The sequence below is a fragment of the Littorina saxatilis genome, linkage group LG17, assembly GCF_037325665.1.
Source record: "Littorina saxatilis isolate snail1 linkage group LG17, US_GU_Lsax_2.0, whole genome shotgun sequence".
NCBI lineage: Eukaryota > Metazoa > Mollusca > Gastropoda > Littorinimorpha > Littorinidae > Littorina > Littorina saxatilis.
The window spans coordinates 64257955-64280787 of record NC_090261.1 but is presented as its reverse complement, the minus strand read 5'-3'; the positions used below and the strand labels follow the sequence as shown (position 1 = coordinate 64280787).

Here is a 22833-nt window from a genome sequence, read left to right as displayed (position 1 = left end):
GGATGATGGTACGGGTGAGGGTGACGTGCACGCGGGTGGGGGTGATGGTGTGGGACTTCCCCAAGAAGTTGGTGAACTGCCCCTTGGTCGCGTTGTTGGTGTAGGCGGCGTAGATGACGCGGTCAATGTTTTCGAAGTTCGGGTCGTCAAAGACTGGGTCCACGGCGGAGTAGGTACCATCAAAGAACCTGAACAAATGCAAAGATGCGTATATGAGCCAGTAGTGTTGACAAACAAAGGATACAATAGGTTTATTTGACCTGGGTTCAAAATGTTTATCGATCGAAATGCCCTGACCGCAAACAACTGTGCTGTCAAAAGACATGACATGTGTCAAAACTATCGGACATTCGGCTGACCTTTGGGTCAGAACAATGCGTCAGAACAAAAAGTATGCGTAAGTGACCGAAGGCCGAGGCCCGGGACCAACACCGATGAGCAACAGCAGAGTGTGCGGTCTGAAGTTGCTCTGTTCAACGTGAGGGTTGCCCTACTTGAAAAGAACTACAGAAAATGTTAAAGGGTACACGCTTTCCCGAGTTAACAATCATGTAAACCATGACCGAATGATCTAGGTTTTTACATTGGACAAGACCATCACTAGTAGACATTGACACGTAAGGTCCACCACTAGGCTGTGCATGAGGTGACATCGTCCACATTTAAACCAACCCGAGCACTGATAACGGCTAAACACGCGTCCCATGACGGTCTGCTGCCTGCAGTGGCTGTACCCGTCTAACCAGGCTGTCAAAACCGGAAATTACTGGTAAACGAAAAACATGTTACACTTATAACACGCATTGCCACCTTTTTTGTATATTTTTTTACCAACTTAGGAACGGTGAACAGGGCTTCGCGGGCCTAAAACACTGAAAAAGTCAAGATAAGCCAAATTAAATTAGCACTGAGAGAGAGGGGGGGCTGTTGACACGGCGATCAGGGTGTAAAATACCGCAGATAACTGGTTGACGGTCAACATCGGCTGACATTTGGGCGTGACAGATGTAGTTCTATTTGTGTGTGTCTGTCTGGACTACATCCGATGTTGCTGGCAACGCTAAATCTGGCTCTGTGGCCTTCTACCACAACACACCTTGTTGCCATAGAGACGGATGTTCGGCTTTGCGCTGGCAACGCTAAATCTAGCTCTGTGGCCTTCTACCACAACACACCTTGTTGCCCTAGAGACGGATGTTCGGCTTTACGCTGGCAACGCTAAATCTAGCTCTGTGGCCTTCTACCACAACACACCTTGTTGCCCTAGAGACGGATGTTCGGCTTTGCGCTAGCAACGCTGAATCGAGCCCTGTGGCCTACCATAACAAATCTTGTTGCCCTGGAGACGGATGTTCGGCTTTAATGGGAACTAACGTTCAACCCACCTGAGCATTGACAGGGGCGGGACGCACGAGCGACGCCGGGTCATCTGACAGAGGTCTGAGTAGCCCTGCACGTGCACCAGCCTGTCCTCGATACGCTGCATGGCCTGGAACCTCGGCCTGGTTAACACGTTGCCCTCCCCGGCGTTGTACAGCAGCTGCAGACTCTTGATGGACAGGTGGGACCGCGGCCACAACACCGTCTTGTTGTCGTAGAGTTTACGGGCAATGCTGTTGGTTCAAATAAGATTGTATTCAATTTCAACATGAAACAACAATAAAAAAAAGTCGAGTGAAGTAACATGGTTTAAACAATTTATTCAGAAAGGTACAGATAACAATGCCGCATACAATCAATTTAACAATGGAGCACACCAAGCAGAGCTTATACACGTGCTCTGTCACGATCTAGTGACATGGACCAAGAAAGTGTCACTCGGTGGGGTGCCTTCTCTTGGTCAATTGCGACAGAAAGCGCCTGTGCGTGAGTCTGGGCTACGACAGATTTTTGCTATCCATGCATAGCGAGCACGGATTTCACGGGGATGATTTCTGCTGTCGAAGCAGAACTCAGCTATAGCTGAACTTGATATGTGACAAGGTTAGTCACGTGTTTTCGTCAAGGTTGTCTGTGTGAGGACAAGTAACTGGACACTCAAAATTCAGCAGCGAGTCGGTGTCAGAATTCTCCTACAAGTTTGATGGTTTTTCAACACGTTTAAATACTTTACTGGGTATCAACGTGCTATGCTACTTGCTAGTGAGGCTTGATAGGAACTCCATAGGACAGACCACCTTCTTCTTGGACACATGCTGGCTGACAGACGGGTCGTCAATTTCTCTTCGCCGTGCGGGGATGGTTCTTCACCGCATAAAGTATTCGGCAAGAGGGTGTCGCTGTTGACGAACAGAGGCCATTCAAGGGAGGAAGCGGTTTTTGCTTCCATGAGAGTGCTACATTCATAGGCTTTTGAGGTAATAAATCATTATTTAACGCTGTTGACGAGTCTGTGTTTGCGGAATGAAATACTCTCTGTTGTTCTTTCCAGGTTAGCGCATAATTTGCTCTTTGTGACGCTAAAATACTAATCTGTATATGGTTTTTGCAGATATGGAGAGAAGGACGGAAAATGGCTGATTTGTTGTTGTAAAAGTCCGTTTGTGCAGGCCCACGTGCTCGATGAAATATGTCAGGGTGACATGTTTAAAGGTGGGGTGTGAGGGGTAGCATGACATGTCTAGTGCACCGGTGCTTTGTGTTGCAGCCTTTCTTCATCTTCTACCGTTGCTGGCTGTTTTGCTGCCTATCTGCGGGACACAGTTAACTGCAGACGCTGTAACCGGGATCATCTGATATAACCAGCTAACCGGCTAACCAGCGACTGGGTGAGGCGCCTGATGTCTCCACTTTTCCCTGCTTCGTAACAACGCCAGCCGGCACTACATTCTACGGAGCAGTTGTGGAGACTATGAACTAATTACAGGCCGTCCACCCAGTGGCAAAACAAAGCTAAGTGCACCATGTCTTTGCACCCCGTTGACCACCGTTGTCATCTTTTATATTTATGATTATATTCGAGTGGTGACAACGTGGGGTGTGTGACACCTGCATTAACCAGCACTTTAGGCAGATCAGCTATACTTTCCTAGCTATACACGGGATCAGCGTGTTACTATAATTTTCTATATTCTAACTGGCATTTTGTCAGTGACCATTGGTTTTACGTTTTGAACGTAAAAGAACATATTTTGAGTGAAGTCTCGAGGGAGGTGGCGAGTTATTACATAAACAGGCGTCTGAAACTTATACTTTTGTTGTTTCTATTTAATTGTATGACTGCGAGAGTGGATCGTGGTGTGGTTAGTTAGTTAGAAGTAACTAACCGTTTCATAATCACCTTATGTGATATAGTGAAACGTGACATGCTCTTAAAAAGCAATATGATATCTGACTAGGCGGACGATACGGGGATAAGCAATATTATATCTGACTAGGCGGACGTTACGGGGATAAGCAATATTATATCTGACTAGGCGGACGATACGGGGATAAGCAATATTATATTTGACTAGGCGGACGATACAGGGATAAGCAATAGTATATCTGACTAGGCGGACGATACGGGGATAAGCAATATTATATCTGACTAGGCGGACGATACGGAAATAAGCAATATTATATCTGACTAGGCGTACGATACGGGGATAAGCAATATTATATCTGACTAGGCGGACGATACAGGGATAAGCAATAGTATATCTGACTAGGCGGACGATACGGGGATAAGCAATATTATATCTGACTAGGCGGACGATACGGAGATAAGCAATATACAAACATTCAGTAAAATATGTAGGCCTGAAACTAACTTGACTAAATGTAAAAAGGGACACGAACCCAAGGTAGCGCTTATATCACGTGCCCTAGACTAGAAACATTGACATAGCAATCATGATGTCGGGCACACAATGCTAATATAACATGCAACACTTCACTAAGAGCAACACAAACCAAGCAGAGACTTGAAACATTGACATGGAAATCATGATGTCGGGCACACAATGCTAATATAACATGCAACACTTCACTAAGAGCAACACAAACCAAGCAGAGACTTGAAACATTGACATGGAAATCATGATGTCGGACACACAATGCTAATATAGCATGCAACACTTCACTGAAAGCAACACAAACCAAGCAGAGACTTGAAACATTGACATGGAAATCATGATGTCGGGCACACAATGCTAATATAGCATGCAACACTTCACTAAGAGCAACACAAACCAAGCAGAGACTTGAAACATTGACATGGAAATCATGATGTCGGGCACACAATGCTAATATAACATGCAACACTTCACTAAGAGCAACACAAACCAAGCGCAGACTTGAAACATTGACATGGAAATCATGATGTCGGGCACACAATGCTAATATAACATGCAACACTTCACTAAGAGCAACACAAACCAAGCAGAGACTTGAAACATTGACATGGAAATCATGATGTCGGACACACAATGCTAATATAGCATGCAACACTTCACTGAGAGCAACACAAACCAAGCAGAGACCAAGACAAGGGGAAGTCAAGGGGGAAGAGCAGAGAGAAAAAGAAAAAAAACCACAAAACAAACAAACAAACAAAAAACAGACACAAAGAAAGAAAGAAACAAAGAAACAATGAAACGAACAAACGAACTAACAAGCAAACAAAAAACAAGAGCGGAGATAGGTACGATGGTGTTTTGGAAACGGTGTGCTACAGCCAGCGCGTCACTCAACACAATGTCAGCAGTCGCTATAAACGCCAAAAGAAAAAATATAATAAAATTCGAGATCAATTAGCAGCAAATGTCAAAATGCGCTTACTTGAAAGATGAAACACGCCCAACCTAACGCAACGATACACGAATAACACAAAAACAAAAAACAACAACACCGAAACATTCAAATCTGCTGCTGTCCCCAACGTCAAAATAATTCACCAGATAACAAAAGTAAGAATTATGCTTTTTCCCAAAGGATTTTTAAATCACGGTGTTTGCGTAAGGTTCGTATTTCAATCTGTAGCAATGACTTCTGCTGAAAAGTATTAATTTCCCACCACTGGTTCGAAATGAGATCCATCCTGATAGGTGAAGGGTGGAGATTTTTTCCTGCTAGTGCCTAATCCCCCTTCGTGTGTACACGCAAGCACAAGACCGAATGCGCACGGAAAAAATCCTGTAATCCATGTCAGAGTTCGGTGGGTTATAGAAACACGAAAATGTCAAGATTGCATCCCCCGAAAGCATGGTGTATGGCTGCCTAAATGGAAAAACGGTCGTACACGTAAAATCCCACTCGTGCAAAAAACACAAGTGTACGTTGGAGGTTGAGCCCATGAAAACACAAGTGTACGTTGGAGGTTGAGCCCATGAAAACAAAAGTGTACGTTGGAGGTTGAGCCCATGAAAACACAAGTGTACGTTGGAGGTTGAGCCCATGAAAACAAAAGTGTACGTTGGAGGTTGAGCCCATGAAAACACAAGTGTACGTTGGAGGTTGAGCCCATGAAAACACAAGTGTACGTTGGAGGTTGAGCCCATGAACGCAGAAGGAGAAGAATACAAGACGTGAGCGTGTCGGTGACTTACTATCCGTCGAACTCCAACCTGTGTCGCCAGGCGAGGTCGCGCCTGAGCCAGGGCTGGTGGAACAGGTTGAGGGGCAGCGTGCCGAACTCCACGGGGAACAGGTCGTACCCTGACGTCATCAGACACACGGACACCAACACGCACAGCACGTGAAAACCCAATGACACACCTGTAACAGACAATAATGACGTCATCAGACACACGGACACCAACACGCACAGCACGTAAAAACCCAGCGTCACACCTGTAACAGACAACAATGACGTCATCAGACACATCGACACCAACACGCATAGCACGTAAAAAAAACCAATGACACACCTATATAAATTATGTAGTCTTTCTTCTGCTCAAAAATGTGTTTCTAGAATCTGAGCTATATCTGGGTATGACGTCACGGATCCGTGACCACGCCTACCCTCAAAAATGCGTTTTTTGACGGCATGATTCACTTTCAACCATCGAAACAGTGACTTAAACTGAATAATATTTTACATATTTTACATCCGAAAGTTTGTTTGTTGTCTTACCTAACAGTTCATACAGATTTCGTTCAAATCCGTCGCGCTGTCAGGCTGATCTAGCGTGTAAAAGAGAGCGACCACAAGACTGAAAAACAGCAAAAAAAACAAGGGTTTTTATGGTGTTTTTGCTGGGTAGCTGCAGTTGATATGCAATAAATCTAAAACTACAAATAGCAGCCTCTCCAAATTTCACAGAACGACGACAAAGACCCTCATCTGGATTCGCGCTTTGGAGCAAACAGAACCCGAGAATGGACGTTGTATAGGTTTTCCGTTAAAAATGTGCAAACGTTCGTAACGTCCTGGAAACAAATGTGGCATGCACGCAACTTTGCATACTTTACAAAAAATGGTGTCATTACATGTGTGCCACGTTTCAGAAGCATTCTTTCATGGGCTCAAAAGATATAGCCTCATGGCTTTGAAGAAATAAAAAGTAAAATCTCACTCCACAGCGCTGTTCTACTTTTAGACGATGACGTCTGCAAAACTTATATCAAGGTGGCCGAGTGATCAGGACACACACATTATACTAGCCATGTTAATTGCACAAAGCTCAGCGATTGAAACCCTTTTCCTTTATATAAGATCTGGTGTTGGGTGTGTTGTTTTTGAAATTTGTCTTTGGCATGGTGTTCTGGTGTGCAAGCGCATGAGTTTATGCATCTGTCTGTCTGTGACTACGTGTGTGTTTGTATCCATGGGTGCATGATAAACAAAATAGTCTGAAGAGCTCTAAATAATTATACTTTTTGAGTTTGTGTGAGTGTGACTCTTCCCGTAGCTTGATGTTCACGATTTACGAATTAAGGGACAACCAAAAAGGCGTTCTCTCTGTGTCATAACGGACAGATAACGGTTCTCTGTAGAGTAAGCCGTTATGACCTCGAGACAATGCTCTTGCAGACTCTTAAAACCTGGCGATGTCCATCTCCACAGCTCCATTTTGTAGCATTCCAGCTGTCTGATTCATCACAGCAAATGCCAGATTGTGTCTCGCCGTTATCAAGACGACGATGAGAAAAACCCAGTGTTGCCTCCATCTGACGTCGTATTTTTGGAATTATATGACGTCATGTCTTCATTCTTCTGTCGTTTTGATTCTTTGTCTTCTTTCTTATACAGCACAGCTGTTTTCAAAACACGTGAACAGTTCTTTTCTGCAACTGCTACGGAGCACGTTGTTCGCATCATCCGTGAAGGCTATACGCATCCTATCGGAGAACGAGAAACAAAATTATAGAAAAAGTCCTTACAAAAAGTTGCGCGAAAGACACCAGGGACAGTATTTTTCACCTCTTTTCAAACGATCATAACTTTTGAACCCATGAAAGAATGCTTCAGAAACTTGGCACACATGTAATGGCGCTATTCTTTGCAAAATGTACAAAGTTAAGTGCATGTCACAAGTGTTTCTTGGACGTTACACACGTTTACAATGTTTTAACGGAAAACCGTTACAACGTCCATTTTCGGGTTCTGTTTGCTCTAAGTACTGGAACATATAGGCTTACAGATGAGGGTCTTTGTCATCGTTCTGTGAAATTTGGAGAGGCTATTTGTAGTTTTAGATTTATTGCATATCAACTGCGGCTACCCAGCAAAAACACCATAAAAACAGAGTATACTCTATAGTCTCTGATAAAAACCCTTGATTTTTTTGCCGTTTTTCAGGATTGTGGTCGCTCTCCTTTACACGCTGGACTGCGCGGCGGATTTGAACGAAATTTGTGACTTGTTAGGTGAGACACCAAATACACTTTTTGGTGTAACAAATGCAAAATATCATTCAGTTTAAGTCACCGTTTCGACGGTTGAAAGTGAATCCATGCCGTCAAAAAACGGCATTTTTGAGGGTAGGCGTGGTCACGGACCTGTGACGTCATACCCAAATATTGCTCAGATTCCAGAAACACATTTTTGAGCAGAAGAAAGACTGATCTTCAAATACACGAATATTTTTGACCAAATAACTGCTGTTTAACATCTGGGCATCTTTTTTATGCATGTTGTATGTATGTAAGTGGCAATGTGAACTGTGATGTGATGTAACGTGTTGTAAAATAATTTTTTAAAAAACATTAAAAAAAACACAAAAAAACATCTGGGGTATACCACTGAAAAAATATCCTTAACTTTTTGTGCTCAGTGTATGTTCAGAACTCTGTCCTTCTAGTTTCAGACTAACAGGCCTCCTGAGCGAGCCACTTTCCAAGGGCAGCTAAATTCGCGTATGGAAACAGTACTGTCGTCTGGGATGCCGTTTTCAGTATTCTCAGCGTTGAAGAATTTGTAAAGAGAAGAAACGATAACAGCAGGAGAAATAAAAGTCGTCACCAAACTTGGTGAACAGGTTCAATACATTCCTGAGACGGTCCTTACAAAAATTGGGACCAGTCAAACACACGGTTAGGGAGTTATTGGTGGATTAAGATTCTACAAGGACTTATAGAGTGTTTTTCCTACCTCGGAGGATGTCTCTGTCTGTTTGCCTCTGTCTGTCTGTCTGTCTGTCTGTCTGTCTGTCTGTCTCTCTCTCTCTTGGTCTGTCTGTCTGTCTGTCTGTCTGTATGTATGTATGTATGTATGTCTGTATGTATGTCTGTCTGTCTCTCTCTGTCTGTCTCTGTCTGTCTCTGTTTCTCTCTCTGTCTCTCTCTCTGTCTCTCTCTCTGTCTCTCTGTCTCTCCTGATTTTTCTGATCAGATGCTTGTCATCTTCTGTCTGTCTGTCTGTCTGTCTGTCTGTCTCTCTCTCTCTTGGTCTGTCTGTCTGTCTGTCTGTATGTATGTATGTCTGTCTGTCTCTCTCTGTCTGTCTCTGTCTGTCTGTCTGTCTCTGTTTCTCTCTCTCTGTCTCTCTCTCTGTCTCTCTCTCTCTCCTGATTTTTCTGATCAGATGCTTGTCATCTTACCGACTCTCTCCAACTTTTCCTCCCTCTTTCCCTCCCTGTATTTCAGTAGACTTTCCTTTGTTTGTTTCTTATTGCCCCTTCCCCTCCCCCTTTCCCCTCTCTCTATCTCCCCCCCCCCCCTCTCTCTCTCTCTCTCTGTCTGTCCTTCTTTCTATTTCCCCCCACTCCACATCTCCCATGGCCCACCTCAAACATCAATCTTAGAGCCCATTGAGCACACTTAGGCTGTCTGTCATTAGCCGTTAGCACAGACCCCCGCCGACTATCACATCGAGGTGTAGGGTCAGGGCGGCTTGCATTAGTCAGCTTGACCAATGTTGACCGAAACGAGCGCTGTGGGAGGTGTGCGTTGTGTGTGTGCCATTGCATTACGTTGTGTGTCGCACGAGCGAGGCGTGTGCGTTCTCGTCACAGCTCTGGAATGGTGACAGGATTTCTGCCATTGTATTGAATGAACAAGTTTGGTTTAAACAATGTTTTATTAACAAGTTTGCGTATATATATGTAATGCTCTCTCTCTCTCTCTCTCTCTCTCTCTCTCTCTCTCTCTCTCTCTCTCTCTCTCTCTCTCTTACTCTCTCTCTCTCTCTCTCTCTCTTTTTCTTTCTTTCTTTCCATCATCTTTAGCCAGTGTACTCTCTCTCTCTCTCTCTCTCTCTCTCTCTCTCTCTTTTACTCTCTCTCTCTCTCTCTCTCTCTCTCTCTCTCTCTCTCTCTTTCTCCTTCTTTCTTTCCATCATCTTTAGCGGCCCACAGAGTTGCGTGTGCACCTACACGGCGATGTACAACCTCCTCGCGCGCGCACTCTCTCTCTCTCTCTGCTTTAAAGTGTCATCTTCATGATACCTGATTAATTACAATAGACTCCCTTACTTTTCCAGAATGCTATATACATATGTCGTGCCGGATTGTGTTAATTGCCGAATACGTGAAATCGGCAGCCCATTGTCCAAATCGTGAAGTGATTGTCAAAAGCTGATGAATTTACAAGATTTTAACTTCACTAGTCAACTAACAGTGTCCTTTATTTTTTTTTCTCTGATTTAATCCACACGTGGTGAGCATGTTTTATATTATATACATGAGACGGTTTTTACAAAAAATGCGGTCAGTAAGTGTTACAGAAAGAGTTATATTGATTTGTCTTTTTCTCCGCCTGTCTCTTTGTCCACTCAATCAACTTATTTTAACCACACTTGTTAGCAGTGCCTTCTCAGTTGGTGGCAGTGAGAATGGTAAGGACGGGGGTGTTTTTCCTACCTCGGAGGAATTTCTTGTTCTGTTTGAGATTCAAACAGTATTTACATAAAAATGACGGGCAGTTAGTATGACAGAAACGGTACAAAGGTGTGTAGGTTGGCCCATGTAGGGGAAGGGCTCCTAATATGGACCACGTTTTGTTTCATGCTGATAACTAGCTTGTTTTCTTGCGAAGACGTTTCATTTTAGGTTTGGTAGTCCTTCTCTCTTAGGTTAACCGTTAGGCTTAATTAGAGTGAAATAGCTTTGATAGACATTTAGCAAAAATTAAATACAGAAAAAATCACAAATGGTCCATATTACTATTAGGAGCCTGGGCGCCTAATATGGACCAGTGAAGCGGCCTTCACGAATCACTGTAAAAAGCCCCCTATACTTCAAAATAACAGGATACAACTTAGTGTACAAGTCAGACTAATTAAAATATGCTTTAGATTAATCTGTTTCGGGTTGATGAGAGCATTATTTGAAGCACACCAGGAAACTAAAGAAGCTTATCAAAAACAGAGTGAAAATAAGTGAAATGATCAACTTCCACGAAAAGAAGACTATTTGTTATATTTTTTTTGAATCTCGAGGGCTAGTTATAAGTTATTTCCAGCAAGCTTCTTCATAAATTAATGAAAATAGCCTTTAGCTTTTATTTTTTTCGATTTGTTGAAGGTGGTCCATATTAGGGGACTCGCACATACTTTGAGATTTTGCTATTATTTTTTGTTTGCAGTAGAAAATCGGGGTCAACACTGCTAAAATGTAAGAAATACGGTCTTAGCTGTCATATATATAGCAATTTTTGTTTGATAAAAGCTTTGGCTGTGGACAGAAACGAGTCCGTTTTAGGCGGCAAATTTAGAGTGAACGTTGCCAAAAGTGAAAAAAAGAGAAAAAGTCTAACGGTTTTGAGATTTGTGTTTCTGCAACTGTCTGTTTTGACATGTGCAAGTTATCCAGAGAGGGTGAATACAGCGAATACAACTTTTTTAAGCGCTCTAACGCCGTTAGTTTGTCAGAGCAGGAGGTGGTCCATATTAGGAGCCCTTCCCCTACGTGTGCGAGAAACTGGGGTTCAGAGGTTTAGACACCTTGGGTTTTATAGTAGAACAGCCAATGCAATGAGTGAGACTAGTAAGTTGTAGCTTTGGCGCAACAACAAAAAAAGAGAAAAAGAAAATGTTTAACAGTTATGTGAGTGGGCATTATGAATCAATGGAAGCCAGTGTAAATCATTACAGCTGATGGCCATCAGATTTCTGAAACCACTGAATGTTTTATCGATTGAGTGATTATAAGCTACATAAAGGACACAGGTTTTGGCGAAAGCGTGGTCTAAAAATGAGCCTTTGATGTTCGGAAATAACGTCAGGATTGTCAAGCGGTCTGGCAGAGTTAAGCGCCCCACACATCACGGCAAGCGACAACACGTGGGCAAGCGACAACACGTGGGCAAGCGACAAAGTAGCTGCTGGCCGGCTTACTCCTGCCATTGCGACGAACAGTTAGCTGTGATGTGTATTTTAGGCAGTGTGCGCTCGATATTATACCATTTTCTTTCGAAAATATGCACATCGGAGCCACGATTCGCAGCCGATTGCTTGCAGTGATCGCCTAGCCTCAAGCCAAACCACCGTGACCTCCGGCAAAACACGTTGTCAGTGAACACTGCGGGCCAGCGATCACTGCCGCAACGAATCGTGAAGTCCGATGAGTATATTTTTGAAAGAAAATGATATGATATTGAGCGCACACTGCATTACATAGAACATCAGAGTGAGTTGTTTGTCTTAATGGCCTGTAGCGAGTCTGTCGCTTAGCAACGTGTTGACGCGTACCTCCATGTCTGGGGCGCTTACTCTGCGAAAACGTTTAAAAACCCTCGCAGAGTTCTTTCCAGAAAACGTCTATTCACTATTGGGAAGGAATAGATGGTAACACAAGTCTCAAAGAAATAGAATCAGTAACACACGATCACAGAAAAAATCACGATTGGAAACAAGCTTAAAAGAAATAGAAACAAGAACACACCATCGCAGAAAAAGTCATGATGGGGGAAAACTTTGAAGAAATAGAAACAGGCAGAGATTTGGCGTGGTTGGCCCAACTTATGAAAATGAAGAGCATATATATCCCAATAAAGATCTAGAGCAAAGAAGACAGTCGTTAGTTTGCTGCTGGTTACTTTAAAACCTTTACGAGTGCTACCTGGATGATCATGCAAATGAATAAAACATTGCTCACACCAACAGAGACATCGTCACTCACCGAAACACAGACGAGGCCGGCCTGTCACTAACTTGCACAACCACAGCGGTTCCCCATATTCTGCACTTGTTTGTCTACTGTCAGTTGTCTGAATCTCACTTGTTGTCTGTTTCTTATCAGTTGTCTGTTTCTCGCTTGTCTGTCTCTCACTTGCTGTCTGTCTCTCACTTGCTGTCTGTCTCTCACTTGCTGTCTGTCTCTCACTTGCTGTCTGTCTCTCACTTGCTGTCTGTCTCTCACTTTTTGTCTGTTTCTTATCAGTTGTCTGTCTCTCGCTTGTTGCCAGTCTCTCATCTGTCGTCTGTCTCTCACTTGCTGTCTGTTTCTCACTTGCTGTCTGTCTCTCACTTGCTGTCTGTCTCTCACTTGTTGCCAGTCTCTCATCTGTCGTCTGTCTCTCACTTGCTGTCTGTCTCTCACTTGTTGCCAGTCTCTCATCTGTCGTCTGTCTCTCACTTGCTGTCTGTCTGTCATCTGTCGTCTCTCTGCTACCCGGCCTATCGTCCTCCTCGGGGGCGTCCGGACAGTCTGAGAATTGTTCATACTGCACAGAATCGTTGAAATACTTCACTCGCGACATTTTCTCCAGCGACGACACGTCCATGATTCACAGGCACCGAGGGAGAGCGGGTTTCTGCAGCATTCTGCTTAGCGTACAGTTTGACATGCACAACAGTGATAACTGCCTGTGCTGGTTTGCCTTATGTTTGGATACAGAGCGGAATGTCTTATTCTCAGTCTGTGCAGATGGTCTTGTGATTAAACTGTCTTTTTTCTATTAAATGTGTCTCATTGGCTCACGTAAGCGTAGCCTATGCGATCGTAACTTTGTCTGTCTGTGCGTGTGTGCGTGTGTATGTCTGTGGTAGAAACTTTAACATTTGAAGACGTCACATTATGGCGTAAGAGGGTTAGACGTCACGCGAAGGAATTACTGAAAGTCTCGGTCATTGTAATTTTGAGCGGGCCGAGACTAGTTGGCAGTACTGTGTGTGTGTGTGTGTGTGTGTGTGTGTATGTGTGACGGAGTGATTGAGTTTGTGTTACTGTTTGTCGATTTCTTACGTGAGCCTTGAAGGCTTCGCCTCTTGTTTTACAATTGTAAAAGTAGCTTCAGTTACAGCTTACTGCGCTATCACTTTCGTTTCAGGAGGCCAAGCTATATCGGCATTGCACCCGCTACTGTTCATGCTTCCCTAATAGTCCAAGCAAATAAGAGAACAACGTTGAAGTGACAATGACTAGGTTTAAAATGTCCCTTATCAGAAAGTTCAACCTCAGTCCTTTGATGTTTATTAAACACATTTTCATATAAAGTTGGCGCTTCATATGGAAAAGTGGCTTTGAAATTGACCCTAATCGTTCTTTGGGCTCTGTAAATGTCGTTTGGGGCTATGGTTGTAAAACGGTATCTACTGGTCACCCCAATGTATAAACTGAAAACTCTTTCTGCACCAGAACACGCAGAAAGGATTGTATCTGCCTGATGTCTGATGCTTTTCAAAATCCCCAACCACTAACACCTTCAAAACGGACATTAACTGACACTGTTGTTTTTCCCTATATAATCCTTACTATTTTTCCGAGACGTCGTCCTGTTGTGTATTTAGCTTGCCACAACCTCATACATGGTCCTAAAAGTTAAAGTTGAAGAAAATACTAAAGATAAATGAACAAGCTGACGCAGTGTCATTCGCACCGTGAATCCCCCCATGGGAACATACTAAAGTCTGGTTCCAAATAGGCTCAATTTCCTTCTATTTCTTTGTATTTCTGCCTCGTAGGGGTAGGGGTGTTCAAACCAAAGGCACCTTTAAACCAAAATTCAAATCACACATCTTACAATACTAAGACACTCAGCAGTGAAAGGGTGTCTGCTGGTAAAAAAATTCCAAACAATCCTAAAAGTACTTCACTACTAAACGTGCTTTTAAAAAGAGCCGTTATTTTTCCCTCTATAATCAGTATTGTGTTTTCTGCGAACATGTAGTCTATTTAGATGGTTGTCATGTGCACATGAGTTGCTAAAGCGTTTTCAGTTGGGCATATGTCGAAAAGCAAAGAATTAGCCCTTTGAAAACCATCAGAACCGTCACACAAAAATAACATTTACCTATCTCACCAACTGACCAAACATAGGGCTTTTCCTTATGTATTATGTATTGTCGTGTTTTTTGTAGCATACTTGTGAAAACAGCCACCACTGTTGTAAATGATACTTTAAAGAGCATTATTTCATTTTTACAGTTGAAGGACAACCTGGACTGCCGTATATTACAGCTGTTTTACAATCAGCCAAAATTTTCTTAACAAACGTATGTTAAGAACAACTCCCATAGTGAAATTGAAGGAAAACAAAGTGAAAACCCCCCTGCCATAGAGGAGCTAAAGAATCAACAATAAACGACTGCATGGATAGCTTGATGCACGAATGCATTGCGGACATGTTTGTCTCCAACCAAGAGAAAGTTCCAAAAAATCCCTTTTGTGCTTCTTATTATACAGTGACGTCAAAGACAGCCTTTTCTGCTGTTCATACATTCAGGGGTTATGGTTACACTAAACGACGTAGTTGTAGCCATACTGCCATCCAGATTTATTTTTTCCTTGCGAGCAGTCACAGGGTGTTTGTGCTGTCTGCCAACCGTTAGATGACCCCGCCCAAGTCTGTTAAGGGACCGTTTGACCGTTATAGAACGCGTCTTTTTGATTTTTTGGCACAGTTGGAAACGGTTGATTTTTATCCCTACCATTGTTTCCAAACATTATATAGGAATGTTTTGTGAACAACGGATAATAGCCGCTACTCGCATGTGTAGCAAAAGTGAGCGTACATACTCACCCTGGTCGTCCAGCCGTTGTCCGTTGCCCGTCTTTATCTGTCTGTACTGAACATTACCTTTGGATTTTTCTCGAACGCTATGAAGTGAAGAAACACCAAATGTTGCAAAATGTTGTATGACCCCAAGAGCTCAAAAAAGATACTTGAGAACCTTGACCTTACCTTAAGGTCAAGGTCACAGGGAGAATGAATGTGGTCTAAAAACTGCAAAATTTCACATTGTGCCAGTTTTCTGGAAAACAAATTAAAAACAGCGGGCTTAGTTTTGTATGGTATACAAGAAAAAGAAAGCCTTATCTTCTGATACCATTTTGGTTGACCTCGCTTCAATGTCAAGGTCAGAGGAGCCCTTCAAAGTTGAATTGTAGACATATTTTGATGTGAGCTTGCCCCTTTAACTTTACTATGGACGATATCTCTTACAAACTTAAACACTGAGTGGGGCGTTTGTTAGAATTTCATAGTGAGCCACATCTGGTCACATATCGTTAGGGTCAAGGTCACATTGACCCCTATGAAAAATGTGACCAAGCCGGGTAAAGAAATCCATGTGTCTTGGTAAAAAATCTTAACAAAGCAAAGCCCATGCGACTCTCATGCTTGACCTTTGTCTTAAAGTGACCTTGACCTTCAGGTGACCTTGAAAGTGAAGGTCTAACAACTGAAGCTTGCAAGGACATTGTACACTATTAGAACTGGTTTACAGATTTTTCCTACCAAATTACACATGACCTTTGGCCAAGGTCAAGATCATCAAAGGTCACACATCACAAGGCTATCAATTCAAGACATAGGAAGCATAAACATACTTATTGGCACTTTCTACAAAGAGACATTGTCACTTTTAGTGATTCAATTGCCCGTTTCAGTCACATTTCATAAGGGGCAAAGTGACCTTGACCTTGATGATATGTGACTAAATGTGGCTCAATATCAGTATATAACATGTGACCCACATAATTATGAAGTTTGAAAGATTTTTTCATAGTTCAGGGTCAAGGTCACTTCAAAACATGTATACAATTCAACTTTGAAGGACTCCTGTGACCTTGACATTGAAGCGAGGTCAACCAAAATGGTATCAGAAGATAAGGCTTTATTTTTCTTGTATACCATACAAAACTAAGCCCGCTGTTTTTAATTTGTTTTCCAGAAAACTGGCACAATGTGAAATTTTGCAGTTTTTAGACCACATTCATTCTCCCTGTGACCTTGACCTTAAGGTAAGGTCAAGGTTCTCAAGTATCTTTTTTGAGCTCTTGGGGTCATACAACATTTTGCAACATTTGGTGTTTCTTCACTTCATAGCGTTCGAGAAAAATCCAAAGGTAATGATTTGTACAGACAGATGAAGACGGGCAACGGACAACGGCTGTACGACCAGGGTGAGTATGTACGCTCACTTTTGCTACACATGCGAGTAGCGGCTATTATCCGTTGTTCACAAAACATTCCTATATAATGTTTGGAAACAACGGTAGGGATAAAAATCAACCGTTTCCAAATGTGCTAAAAGATCAAAAAGACGCGTTCTATAACGGTCAAACGGTCCCTTAACAGACTTGGGCGGGGTCGTCTGACGGTTGGCAGACAGCACAAACACCCTGTGACTGCTCGCAAGGAAAAAATAAATCTGGATGGCAGTATGGCTACAACTACGTCGTTTAGTGTAACCATAACCCCTGAATGTATGAACAGCAGAAAAGGCTGTCTTTGACGTCACTGTATAATAAGAAGCACAAAAGGGATTTTTTGGAACTTTCTCTTGGTTGGAGACAAACATGTCCGCAATGCATTCGTGCATCAAGCTATCCATGCAGTCGTTTATTGTTGATTCTTTAGCTCCTCTATGGCAGGGGGGTTTTCACTTTGTTTTCCTTCAATTTCACTATGGGAGTTGTTCTTAACATACGTTTGTAAAGAACATTTTGGCTGATTGTAAAACAGCTGTAATATACGGCAGTCCAGGTTGTCCTTCAACTGTAAAAATGAAATAATGCTCTTTAAAGTATCATTTACAACAGTGGTGGCTGTTTTCACAAGTATGCTACAAAAAACACGACAATACATAATACATAAGGAAAAGCCCTATGTTTGGTCAGTTGGTGAGATAGGTAAATGTTATTTTTGTGTGACAGTTCTGATGGTTTTCAAAGGGCTAATTCTTTGCTTTTCGACATATGCCCAACTGAAAACGCTTTAGCAACTCATGTGCACATGACAACCATCTAAATAGACTACATGTTCGCAGAAAACACAATACTGATTATAGAGGGAAAAATAACGGCTCTTTTTAAAAGCACGTTTAGTAGTGAAGTACTTTTAGGATTGTTTGGAATTTTTTACCAGCAGACACCCTTTCACTGCTGAGTGTCTTAGTATTGTAAGATGTGTGATTTGAATTTTAGTTTAAAGGTGCCTTTGGTTTGAACACCCCTACCCCTACGAGGCAGAAATACAAAGAAATAGAAGGAAATTGAGCCTATTTGGAACCAGACTTTAGTATGTTCCCATGGGGGGATTCACGGTGCGAATGACACTGCGTCAGCTTGTTCATTTATCTTTAGTATTTTCTTCAACTTTAACTTTTAGGACCATGTATGAGGTTGTGGCAAGCTAAATACACAACAGGACGACGTCTCGGAAAAATAGTAAGGATTATATAGGGAAAAACAACAGTGTCAGTTAATGTCCGTTTTGAAGGTGTTAGTGGTTGGGGATTTTGAAAAGCATCAGACATCAGGCAGATACAATCCTTTCTGCGTGTTCTGGTGCAGAAAGAGTTTTCAGTTTATACATTGGGGTGACCAGTAGATACCGTTTTACAACCATAGCCCCAAACGACATTTACAGAGCCCAAAGAAGGATTAGGGTCAATTTCAAAGCCACTTTTCCATATGAAGCGCCAACTTTATATGAAAATGTGTTTAATAAACATCAAAGGACTGAGGTTGAACTTTCTGATAAGGGACATTTTAAACCTAGTCATTGTCACTTCAACGTTCCCTTCACTAAAGTGGCTAAGATGCCTGGACTATAAACGAACGCCGTACTTTTTAACTCGGTTCCAGAAAAGTACACTTGTATTTCCCTTTTATTCTGGAACACGGTCACGGTCTGCTTGCCGCGACAGAAGCCGGGTAGCGGTCACGGTAGATACACCAGTTAACAGTTTCGGCGTTTACATGGAACGAAGAAGGAAAGCAGAAAAGGAAGAAGTACAAACATACTCGCAAAAAACGATCTGCGCACGCGTTCAAATCAAAGGGGAAAAAAAAATCGCGTGTTTGTGTGCCCGATGTAATCCTTAGAACCTTTACACTCTTTCTTCGAACACTCAAAAGCAACTTCAGGGCTGGAAGACTAAAAAATTGCACTTTCTGCCGACTGAATCTACGCTTTCTCAAATCAACCGGAACAGGAAGAAGAAGAAAAAACTTTCGAAAAAACGATCTGCGGATGCGCATTTTCTCAAAAACAGGAAACCGGAAGAGGAAGAAGAAGCAAAAAAGCTCGTAGAAAAAGATGTGCGCATGTGCGAATCTAAAATGTCCGCGGAACTGTTAATCGGTGTATATGTCACAGTGGAAATGAGAATCCAGTGAGATTCCGAATCGCACTAGTGGAGATTGGAATTCCAGTTTGCACTGGGGCAAACTAGAATTCTCATCATCACTGGATATTTGTTAGTGAAGATTGGAATTCCAGTTTGCCCTAGTGCAAACGGGAATCCAGTTTCAGTGGAGATGGGAATTCCAGTTTTCACTAGGGGAAATAGGAATTGGGGGGAATTGGGGGAAATAATGTGTTCAAAGGTTTATAATTGTTGTTAAAACCATTTCATCTTGAGTCACTCATGACTTAAAGGCTTACTCATTTCAGGTATTAAAATGCAGACATAAATTTTTTTTATTGAATTGATATAATCGAACAACACAGAGTAATTGCGCACAATAAGGTTTTATCATCAATATCATTAAATCATATCACAAAGTTAAAAGTTTATAAAAGATGAAGCATGAAAGGTAGGCTATCTATGCTACATGCCTTCACACACACTCCCACACACATGCATGCACTCACGCACACACACAAACATGCCTGTTTTGCTTTTTCTCATTTCACTGGAAATCCATCAACAGTTCTTGCAAAATGTGCTTTCTGGGTGACATTTTGTAAAGCAGTCTATGATTGCTTTTCGGCAATTGCACCGTTTCGTTAGACAGTTGCCCTTGCATTTGCAGACTGTTCTCGAAGAGCAAGCGACAGACTTGGTGCTCCATCTCGTAGAAGACCGTGATGCTTGTATCAGAGTTATTTCTTTTAAATTGCTTGGTTCAACACTGTTAAGTTCCAGAAACTCTACAGAGCGCATGTCCACAAGTTCAACACCATCGAACCAGTTTACAATGATTACAGCAACGCTGAAGACTTTGTATTGTAATCTGTTTCCTGCAGTGGATCTGGATGTTAGTATTTTACAAGGCAGAAGGCGTGCATCAGTGTTTGTTCTGTCGGCTTGGTGGATTTTGATGCCAACTGAATCATCAATTGAGTACACCTAGTGCAGTTTTTGTACCTGCTTTTGATACCGGGAAGCTTGTCTCTTATTGTGCGCAATTACTCTGTGTTGTTCGATTATATCAATTCAATAATATTTATTTTTATTTCTGCAGTTCAATACCTGCAATGAGTAAGCCTTAAAGTCATGAATGACTCAAGATGAAATGGTTTTAACAACAATGTTAAACCTTTCAACACATTATTTCCCCCAATTCCTATTTCCCCTAGTGAAAACTGGAATTCCCATCTCCACTGAAACTGGATTCCCGTTTGAACTAGGGCAAACTGAAATTCCAATCTCCACTAACAAATATCCAGTGGAGATGAGAATTCTAGTTTGCCCTAGTGCAAGCTGGAATTCCAATCTCCACTAACGTGTTGAATATTTTAAAGTGTTTGTGAATCCGACTGATGTCAGGACACACATGTTAATAATTACGGCTGTGTCAGAATCTCACTGAATTCTCATTTCCACTGTGACATATATACATTGCGCATCCGCAGATCGTTTTTTCGAGAGTTTTTTCTTCTTCTTCCTGTTCCGGTTGATTTGAGAAAGCGTAGATTAAGTCGGCAGAAAGTGCAATTTTGAGTCTTCCAGCCCTGAAGTTGCTTTTGAGTGTTCGAAGAAAGAGTGTAAAGGTTCTAAGGATTACATCGGGCACACAAACACGCGATTTTCCTTTTTTCCCCCTTTGATTTGAACGCGTGCGCAGATCGTTTTTTGTATACACCAGTTAACAGTTTCGGCGTTTACATGGAACGAAGAAGGAAAGCGGAAGAGGAAGCAGTACAAACATACTCGCAAAAAACGATCTGCGGGCCCCTCCGTCTGGAACTCCCTGCCGCTTGAGCTTCGCCAGAGCCCCTCTCTTGACGCGTTCAAGAGTAGGTTGAAGACTCAGTTCTTCCCGTAGCTGGCTGCTACTTTCATGTTCGACATGATGTGTTGTGCCCCAAAAGACATTCTTGTGCTGTGCTCTGTGAAAGGTGTTTAATACAGGCACCCCACTAAAACACAGCCAGCGTATTCGTAACCTTACATGCACGTAAAGTACAGTCCCAGAATTATCGACTCTTCTGACGCCACGAAATGCTGATTACGTCAAAAATCTTTTTCGTAGTTGTGTGCGTCTGCCGGAGTTATTAGCGACGACATTTATTTTTCCTGGTCGATACAATTGTGCAATGCGTGTGAATAACGTGGTCAGGTGTGTGTGTGTGTGTGTGTGCGTGCGTGTGTGTGTGTGCGTGTGTGTGTGCGTGTGTGTGCGTGTGTGCGTGTGTGTGTGTGTGTGTGTGTGTGTGTGTGTGTGTGTGTATGTGTGCGCGTAAGCGCGAGTGCGTGCGTGCGTGCGTGCGTGCAGTGCGTGCGTGCGTGCGTGCTTGCTGTCTACAAGGACAAACGCAAAACGGTTGTCATGGAAACGCCGAAACTTGCATTTTGTACACTCTTTATCTAAATGGTGGACCATCGTGAATCACATTATTCCAAAGTTTTACACAATTCTAAAAATATTAGAAATTCCAAAACATTCGGATTTTTTATCGCCAAATTCCGCAAAAGAGACGTTTCCGTGTGGTTAGGAAATTGAGCAATAGACCAAAAGCAGGCTTTGAATGTAATGCAAAGTAGGACCTCACGTTGCATTGAAAACAGCAGGTTGCAGACCCAGAACTGCGCTTAGAATTGTGCACACTGCGATGCTTAAACAATTATTAATAAAACATGCCTCATCGTTAATCGTTAATCGTTGGCTCTATTGAGTGAAAAAAACCCACCTGTCACCGCCTTGGTGATAGACAGACAGACAGACAGCCAGCCAAACAGATAGACAGACAGATAGACAGACAGATAGACAGACACACAGACACACATACAGATAGAGAGACAGACAGATTGACAGCCAGCCAGCCAGCCAGCCAGCCAGACAGTTCCGTGGATGAAGTGTTGGAGGGCAATTTTGTTTAGTCATTTTTTTTCCAATATCAACTGAGCCTCGGCGTGCAACCAGCTGTTATTAATTTCTCTACCGCGCAGGCTGCTATAGTCTGTCCAGTCAACTATTTAAAATAGGGTTGACGTTAAATTTCTTGGACACAATATTGTGTGACTCATCCTTAGTGACTTCACACACTAATTGACTTCTGAGACAACACAACAACATTAGTGTTCTACCTATTGCGCACAAATAGGAAGCTAAAGCAACCTTTTGAAACTGGACTTTCATGTCCACAGCCAGTGCCTGTTGACAATGTGCCACAAGGACTGAAACTCGCAACTCTTACAGACCGACCGACCGAGCGACACACACACACACACACACACACACACACACACACGCACGCACACACACACACACACACACAAACACACACACACACACATACACACACTTACATACGCGCACGCACACACACACACACACAGACACACACAGACACACACATACACACACTTACATACACACGCACGCACACACACACACACGCACACACACACACGCACGCACACACACACAGACAGACACGCACAGACACACACAGACACACACACACACTTACACACACACACACACACACACACACACACACACACACACACACACAGATACACACACTCACACACACTGAGTCGTTCAGCATAAGAAAGATAAGGTTGACGAATGTTAGGGAGCATGCAGTGTAACGCCGTGACCCAGTCTTCACCATATGATCTGTTCACACAAACTAATGTGACAACACGTTTAACACACGACCATAACAGTTTAGAAAAAAGAGTTAAACTTCTTTAACGGGCACTAGCAGTTACACAAGCTGCTGAGTATTTATAAACGTGTTCGTCCCGGCTGTGAGTTTGGCAGTGTGGCAGTGTGGCAGTGCTGTGTTGTGTTGGTAAAGCGGTTCATGTCGTGGTGAGGGTGTTTGCCGTTCGTTGTGATC

At 42.7% G+C, this 22833-nt stretch overlaps 1 protein-coding gene across 1 annotated transcript in view; it reads right to left on the bottom strand.

Moving 5' to 3' along the window:
* Nucleotides 1-2618, bottom strand: part of LOC138953362 (protein dispatched homolog 1-like) — a 30394-nt gene extending 27776 nt beyond the window's left edge. Inside the window, exons 1-4 of the mRNA XM_070325160.1 lie at nt 2556-2618; nt 1993-2072; nt 1386-1613; nt 1-188 (exon numbers count right to left, since the gene is read on the bottom strand). The exon at nt 1-188 is cut by the window's left edge and continues 1226 nt beyond it. Coding sequence (XP_070181261.1) covers nt 1-188; nt 1386-1613; nt 1993-2072; nt 2556-2618 — 559 coding nt within the window. The remainder of the gene's footprint in view (nt 189-1385; nt 1614-1992; nt 2073-2555) is intronic.
* Between the last annotated feature and the right edge of the window lie 20215 nt (nt 2619-22833).